Source organism: Fukomys damarensis, unplaced genomic scaffold, assembly GCF_012274545.1.
Source record: "Fukomys damarensis isolate Sample0158 unplaced genomic scaffold, DMR_v1.0_HiC HiC_scaffold_13, whole genome shotgun sequence".
NCBI lineage: Eukaryota > Metazoa > Chordata > Mammalia > Rodentia > Bathyergidae > Fukomys > Fukomys damarensis.
Window position 1 is genome coordinate 26,906,213 of NW_022900925.1, and position 8,623 is coordinate 26,914,835.

The following is an 8,623-nucleotide window of genomic DNA, read 5'->3' on the forward strand; positions in this document are numbered from 1 at the left end:
AAAAAAAAAAAAAAAAAAAAAAAAAAAAAAAAAAAAAATGAGATTCAGGCCAGAGATTTAGCTCAGTAGCGCCACACCTACACACACAATCAAAAGGTCCTGAGTTCCATCCCCAGTACTGAGAAAAGAAAAAAAAAAGCGGCACACCAAGATATACGTGGCATAACACTAATGGTAAATAAGCATATTTTAGCCAAATGGGTGTATTCTAACTAAAACTAACATTTTACAGTGCACTACATTTGGTGGCTACAATAGATCTACAATAGCCACAGACCAAATAATGCTGGTATATTTTCCTGTTTGAAAATCTCCAATTTTCACTTTAAAAAGCTTTGGCTACCAAGCACAGTGGCGCACATCTGCAATTCCAACTTCTTAGAAGGCAGAGGCATGAGCATTACTAGTTTAAAGCTGGCCTGCGCCAAGCATGGTGATGCAAGCTTGTAATACCAGCACTCGGGAGTCTGAGGCAGGAGGATCACTGCAAGTTTGAGGCCAGCCTGGGCTACATAGCAAGAACCTGTCTCAAAATAACTTCACCGCAAAAACAAAACAAAGCCAGCCTGGGCAAATTATTGCGACCTTGTCTCAACCCCCCCACCCCCCCAAAAAAAGAAAGAAGAAAAAGAAAGGCTAGGGATGTTCTCAGTGCCAATGCCTTGGGTTTAAACACCAGTACCAGCACCACCAACAAAAAAGGCCTTTTAGCCTGAAATTTTACCAATACCATGAAACATACTACCCCCCAAATATTTCCTTTTAGTGGGACAGGGTCTAGCTATAGTTCAGTTCAGGCTACCCTTGAACTCACTACCTTGCCCAGGTTGGCCCTAAACTTGTAGGATCCTCCTGCCTCGGCATCTTGAATGCTGGGATTATCAGCATACATCATCACCCCTAGCTTTTTCCTCTACTTAAGCATACATTTCAGCACCTTGAAACCATAATGTTAAGTGAAATAAATCAGTTTAAATATCACATGGTTTCGTCTATATGAGAAACCTAGAGTAAAAATAAAGACCAAAATAAAAGATAAAAGGAAGTAGCAAGAGATAGATTGTTCTCAAAGGGGAAGAGAATCAAGAGATGGAGATGTGGGAGAGAGGTAAGAGATAAGGGATGAAAAAAAGGAACCAGGATGTGTTTTGTGCAAATACCAACTCTGTACAAGGACTGTAGACACTGTGTCCTACAAACATGTACCAAAAAAGGGGAAGGGATCAAGAGATGGGTGGAAGGGGGAGGGAGGGCAAGGATAAGGGATGTAAAGAGGAATGAAAGTGTGTCGTGTACATGGTCCAACTCCACACAAGTAATGCGAACATTATGTACTACATACATATATTAATAAACTTTTTTATCAAAAAAAGGAAAAATTTTCAAAGTGTACCTTGATTTAGTATAATTGTCATATGTATTTTGATTTTTTTTTGCCTGTTAGTCAAGCTCTTAATTTGTGTCTATGATAATTAACTTGATAATAACCTACGAAATAATTAAATGAATCTGATGGTGGCAAAAAAAATTTTTAAAGGGGGCATAGAAAGGAAGGAAAAATAATAGTTGAGATGTGTTATGTTACAGTACATGTACTCATTCCCCACAATGAATGCAATCATTTGTACTGTAAACTTACTAATAAAAAAAGAATAAATTTCAGTCCAAAAATAATTTTTTTCCAGTTCAATTGTGATTATAGTATTCTGTGTACACTACCACTCTGCGAATATTCTAAGCATGAAAAGTTGTCTTCAAATATACTTTTGGCCTACAGAAATTAACAGAAACAATTTGTAAATAATTTCTTCAAATCATTACTGCCCAACAATACCGAAATCCCACTCTAAACAATACTCACAGTGATTTCAAACAGTACTGTGCATTCTTTCTGGCTTGGTGATTTGTACAGTGTTGCCAACCTGCTTAGAAAAAATAAACATACACAAAAGTATAACCTTTATTAGTTCAGATGACTGATTTCATAATTTAAATTTATAGGATTATTTTTTGCTGTACTTCTATTCTTTTGTTCTTTTGGGGGGGATACCGGGGATCAAACTTGGGACCTTCTGCTTTCAAGGCAGGTGGCGGCACCACTCAGCTAAATCCCCAGCCCTTGTTCTTAAAACACAGAAAAGAAAGACATTAAACAAACAAACAAACAAACTTCCCTCATTGGACATTTTTGTATCCCCACTACTGGGGAGGCTAAGTAAGATAGCAAGACTTTTTGGTGCCCAGGAGTTCAAGAACCAAGCAACACAGTGAGAGTCTCTTAAAAAACAAAAACCTCAGCTGGCATGATGGCACACACCTGAAACCCCAGCACTTGGGATTACAATGGCACAAGGATTGAGGAAGTGAGTTCAAGAGCAGCCCGGGCCATACAGTGAGACCCTAGCTCAAAAAAATCCCAAAAAAAACACACACACAGAAAAACAAAAAACCCTCCAAAATATTTTATATGTAGAGATGTTAAAAAAAAAAAAAAAAAAAAAAAAAAAAAAAAAGGAAGAAAATATTTAATGAAATAGGAAAGTGCCCATAATATATGAAATAAAAATTATACTGGCCAAACATGGTGGCACACACCTATAGTCCCAGCACCCAGGAGGTTGGGACAGGAAGAGCTCAAATTTGAAGCAAAATTGGACTGCATAATCAGTTTACATACTGAATTCAAGGCAGCCTGGACCACATAATGAGAACCTATCTAAAAAAAAAAAACAAAAACAAAAAACAAAAAGTAAAATGATACTTTATGTTCTCATACTTTTAAGTATGCGTATATATATATACATATATAGAGAAAAAAACTGCCAGAACACTACAATCAAGAAGTTAAAGGTAAAAGGTCCCAATTCGATTCCCCCCCGTACCAAAAAAAAAAGTTAAGAGTTGTTATTACAAGGTAAAAGTTGTTTATATATATTTCCCAATCTTTCTGCAGCATTTTAATATTTTATGTTATTAGAGAAGTATTAAGATAATATCTTAGAATACAAATGAGGGACATATTCTCATACAAATAAGGAAGATGAGAATGTATAAGCCTGTAATCCCAGGATTTAGGAGACTGATGGAGCAGAATCACTGGGCTACATTGTAAGTTCAACGTCAGCCTGAACTACAATAATGGACTCTGTCACAGAAAACCCAAATAAATAAAAGTAAGTAAAATAAAGAAGGCATATTGTTTTAAAATGGTCATGTGACTAAAACCTACTGTCACGATAGGACAAGATCTTTTAGGTGGAATTTTGTACTATTCTGTACTATGTAATGTAAATAAACATAAAACCAAAAACTGAAAATAGTTAAATAAAATTCTAGGTTCTTATAAACTATACTCAAATGCTGTTAACAAAAAAGAAAACTTTAGTGCCTTCTAAAATTACTTTAAAACAAATATAATTTATTCATAATAGTCAAAAAGACAAAAACAACCAGAAAAGTCCACTGATAGATGAATAAACAAAATGTGCTATGTGTGTATATTATATATGACATACACAACAGAATATTATTTAGCATTAAAAAGGAAACTGTGAATATGCTACAACGTAAAAGAACCCTGAAGATTTATCTACATGAAATAAATTCATCACAATAGGATGGATATTGAACAATTCCAATTATGCAAGGAGCCAAATTCACAGAAACAAAGAATGGTGGCTGCCAGGAGCTAGGGAAGAGGAGAATGGGGAGTTATTGGTTAATGTTTTAGGAGGGGAATGACAAAATTCTAGAAATAAATGGTGGTGAAGGTTATGCAACAATATGAATACACAAACACACACAAACACCCACACACACACACACACACACACACACACACACACAAAATTTTTTTTTTTCTCGCAGTATTGGAGATTGAACCCAAGGCCTTTCACATAATAGGCCAGTGTTCTACTACTGAGCTACACTCCATCCCTTTTAATTTGTTATTTTATTTTGAGAAATCAACTCACTAAGTTCCCCCAGATGCCCTAGAACTTCTGATCCTCCTGTCTCAGTATCACTGAGTAGCTAGGATTATAGACAGCAGGCAATGGGGTGAAAATGATCATACTGTGTCCAGTAATATGAATGCACTTACTGCCATTGTACTGTACACTTAAAACACTGTTAAAATGGTAAATTTTATGGTGTCTATTTTATTGCAACTTTCAAAAATTGATATAACTAAACTAAATGTAGACTCTAATTTAGAGGAAAACATTTCTAAATTTGTACCTTCAAGATGAAAACAGCAGCATCCATGCCAGGCATAGTGGCTCATGCCTATAATCCCAGCATTCTGGAAGGCTGGAGGATCCCAAACTGTAGCTCAGACTGGGCAACTTAGTGATACCCTATCTCAAAAATAAAAATGGCTGCAGATAGCTGGGTGTGGTGGCACAGGCCTATAATCCCAGCACTTCAGAAGTTGAGGCAGGAGGATCATGACCAGCTCAAAGCCATTCCGAACTACATAGCAAGACCTTCTCTCAGAAAACCAAAACAAACAAACAAATAAATAGTGGACCACAGGTATACCTCAGTGTAAAGGCTCTGAGTTCAATCTCCAGTACCAATGAATGAACCAATGAATGAATGAAAAAAAACTCAGCGGAATTCAAACTGTCATATACTACTAATTAATAAAATAATTACTAAGTAATATGTATGGAAGAATAGTTATGTTCTTGGAAGGCTGAGGCAGGAGGATGGCTGTGAATTTGAAACCAGTCTGGGCTACACAGTAATCTGAAGGCCTGCCTAAAGTACATAGCAAGACCTTGTCTCAAAAAAGCCAGGCATGGTGGCACCAACCTGTAATCCCAGCAATTGGGAAGTAGAGGCAGGAAGATCACTGTGAATTAGAGGCCAGCCCAGACTAGATAGTGAGTTTAAAACCAGCATGAACTATACTGCAAGACCCTGTCTCAAAAAAACAGAAAAGAAAAAAAAAAAAAAAAAAAAAAGGCTATGTTAGGAATTAGAGCATAAATTTTTAACATGCTTTAGGGTTCATTTTTTTTTAACTTTTGCTATGTTGCCAAGGATAGCCTAGAACTTGAGAACTTCCTGTTTCATACCTGTCCCTAATAGCTGGGATTATAGGCTCACACCACTGTGCCAGGTTTCTATTCTACCTTTAATGCAAAAAATATAAAAGAAAAACAGAGGCAAAGTTATTTTAACATGACTTTTTGAAGAATAACCTTTTTCACGGTGTTTGAAATTGATCTCAGGGTTCTACACATGCTACTAGGCAAACAGAGACTATCACTGAGCTGTATCTCTCTGGCTTTAGAAGATCACTTCTTTCTTTTTTTCCTTTGGTTTTTTTGAGACAAGGTTTCACTATGTAGTCCAGGCTGGCCATGAACTCACTATGTAGCCTAGATGGGCCTCAAATTCAGTCACCAAACTCACACTGATCCTCCTGCCTCAGCCTCCTAAGTGCCAGCATTACGAGTGTGCACTGGAAGAAAAATCACTTTTTGATTAAAAAGAAAAAAATACAGCTGGGAATTTAGATCAGTGGTTCTGCCGCCTACCTTTTCAAGCACAAGGACCCAAGTTCAATCCCCAGTGCCAAAAAAAAAAAAAAAAAAAAAAAAGCTAACTCTAAAAAACCTGCATCTGAATAACCTTGTATCACAAGAAATGTCCAAAAAGGCATCCACTGCATCTAACTTTTCTGAGAAAGTTATTAAAAACTATTAAGCATCTATCTATCTATCTGTCTATGTTTTGGTGCCAGAGATTCAACCCAAAGCCAATGTGCTGAGCTATATACCTAGCCTTTTATTTTTTATTTTGAGGCATGTTCTTACTAACTTACTACGTTGCCCAGGCTCGGCTCAATCTTGTGATTCTCCTGCCTCTGCCTCTCAGGGTGCTGTGATTACAGGCATGTGCCATCACACCCAGTTAAAATAATAAGCTTTTAAGAAGCATTTGCTCATTTATTAAGAATCCTAGAGTCAAAGGTGGACCAAGTTTTCAGATTGAAAATCTTCCTCAAAGTTCTAATTAACTAATAAATGTTCCTATGTCCTGAATGCCTCAAGAAATTCTTTTAAACAAGAAACTAAACCAAAGAATCACTTGGCTCATAGCCCCAGCAGAGATGAAGCTTAACATATGGCTGAACTACATAGTTTGGGTCAGGAAGAAATAAGACAGAAGCACAATTTGTGCTCTAACGCTGAGCACACACAGGAGACACTGTGTGGGGGTGTTGATGTATTACTCCACTCTAACACCAGATCTTCTTGGCAAACAGCAGTGCAATTCTGAACAATCTTGGCCTCATGTTATCATGAATATGCAAATTAGAGGAAAACCCACACACTATAAGGACACAGACAAGAGCATTTAAGAACTGCTAGAATATTATTTCATCATTAAACAAAGGTTAAAAATCAAATGTTAATGGGGAAGTACTAGGCGTGATGGTACATCTAAGTTCAAGTCCCAATATAAATTTGGCTATCCAAAGTTTTCAGCATTTCTGCTCAAATGAAAAGTGTTCATTTTTATAATTATTTTCTCTCCAATATGAATTTCTATTTCCATCCTTTCAGGATAAACTAAATTTTAAAATCTATGTAAAATTTCATCCAAGTTTGGGGCCAGGGGTATAGCTCAATGATGGAACATGTTCTTAGCATTCATGAAGCCTCACGCCATAAACCCAAAACATGCAACTGAACAAACACCAAGAACAACATAATTCCTCCTATCCTACAAAGAGTTCATGAACATTTAATAACTTAAAGACACATGGCTTCCAAAAATGAAGAAAACAACTATTTTAAACTGGGTACAGTGGCACAGGCCTATAATCCCAGATATGGGAAGGTTGAGGCAGAAAGATCTTAAATTCAAGGCCAGCTTGGGCAATTCAGTGAGACCTTATCTCAAAATAAATATGGAAAACAATACAAAAAGGGGCTGGGGTTGTGGCTCAGAGGCACAGCATTTTGCCTGACATTCACCAGGCCTTTCGTTTAACCCCTAGTACAGCAAAAAAAAAAAAAGGGAAAAAAATAAAACAAAACTTATCACATATCAAATATCTGGGAAAAAACAAGCTTCAAGAAAAAGCATTTTAGGCCGGGCATGGTGGCGCACACCTGTAATCCCAGCACTCGGGAAGCTGAGGCAGGAGGATTGCTCTGAGTTTGAGACCAGCCTGGACTACATAGTCAGTTCAAGGTCAGTCTCAACAACACAGTGAGACCCTGTCTCAGAAAAAAAAAAAAGAAAGAAAGAAAAAGCAATTTACCCAAAACAGAGAATAAGAACTATATTCAGATTTGCTAGCAATCAATGCAACATTATAATTACTTTCTAGAAATTGTTATGAGAAAAGTAACAGATTCTATATAGTGAAATAAAATGTGGATACTATCTCAGAGTTGAAAAATTAAATAATGAGATACAAATATGGTCCTTTCCATGATAAAGGAAAGTTTAAAAATATTCAATAAATAGAATCTATTATTTACTACTTTGCTAACCTTTCTGAGCCTTTGTTTTTCTCATTTTTAATAATTAAAGGTACAGATGATTACTTGAAATGTTGTATATAAAGTTCCTAGTAAAATACTTAGCATAAGCAAACACTTAATAAAATGATATTTGAGATATAGGAAAAGTTTAAAAGAACTATGTATCATCCCCACATGTACCTATCTTCAGTATTAGTTTTCTATACCATTTTCTAATTTCTTGGTAAAGATCTATAAGAAACTGAATTTATTCTAAATTAACTTTCAAAAGGTAAGCTTAATTTTCTGACATCATGGGAGTCTAAGTAATACTATCTTCTAGAATTTAACAAAGGCAAATTTTCTCTTCTGATGAAAGATGAAATATCTTGCATTGCTACTTTAATTTTTTCCTCCCTTCCTTCTTTCTCTCAGTACTAGGGATAGGACTGAAATATATTTTATTACTGAGTATTTACTTATTTAACTCTACAGTAGACTACTACTGCATATTAGCTCAAGGATAATTCCTAAGAACATTTCAGTAGTGGGATGTACTTCATAGGGCAACTAAAATCTGTAAACATAGAAACTATGTTAAAAAAATCTCAGAGCTGGACATTGTGGTATACATCTATAATCCCACTTTTTTTTTTTTTGTACTGGGGATTGAACTTGGGTCCTTGTGCTTGCAAGGCAGGCTGCCAAACCACTGAGCTAAATCCCCGGCCCCTATCCCACTATTCTTGAAGGCTGAGGAAAGAGGATCAAAAGTTCTAGCCAATCTGGGCAATTTATAAAGACCCTATCTCAAAAGGGGGGTGGGCTGCAAATGCAGATCAGTGTGAAGGGTGCAGGTGCAGTCCCCAGTACTATAAAAAAAAATCTCAGCTCAAGCAAGGCAACACAGGTGTGGTGGCACAGGCCTGTAATCCTAGCTAAGTACTTGGAGGACTGAGCCAGAAGGATTGAAAGCTGGAGGATAGGCAATATAAGACCCTCAAAATAATATAAAACTAACCTGGGATGCAGGTCAGTAGTAAAATAATTTCCTACCATGTACAAGACCCTGGGTTCAGTCTCCAGTACAACAAAACGAAACCTCTTGATTCAGCTGGAGAACTATAGCCAAG

The 8,623-nt window shown here is 36.5% G+C and overlaps 1 protein-coding gene across 3 annotated transcripts in view; it reads right to left on the bottom strand.

The window, feature by feature from the left end:
• Rad51c (RAD51 paralog C) overlaps nt 1-8,623 on the bottom strand; it is a 145,905-nt gene that overhangs the window by 121,943 nt on the left and 15,339 nt on the right. For 2 of the 3 annotated variants that reach the window (XM_033762943.1, XM_010626704.2), the window contains exon 8: nt 1,862-1,922. In XM_033762943.1, the coding sequence (XP_033618834.1) occupies nt 1,862-1,922 (61 nt within the window). Of the gene's footprint in view, nt 1-1,861; nt 1,926-8,623 lie in introns of all 3 variants that reach the window. The other variant, XM_010626703.2, reaches the window with a different exon arrangement.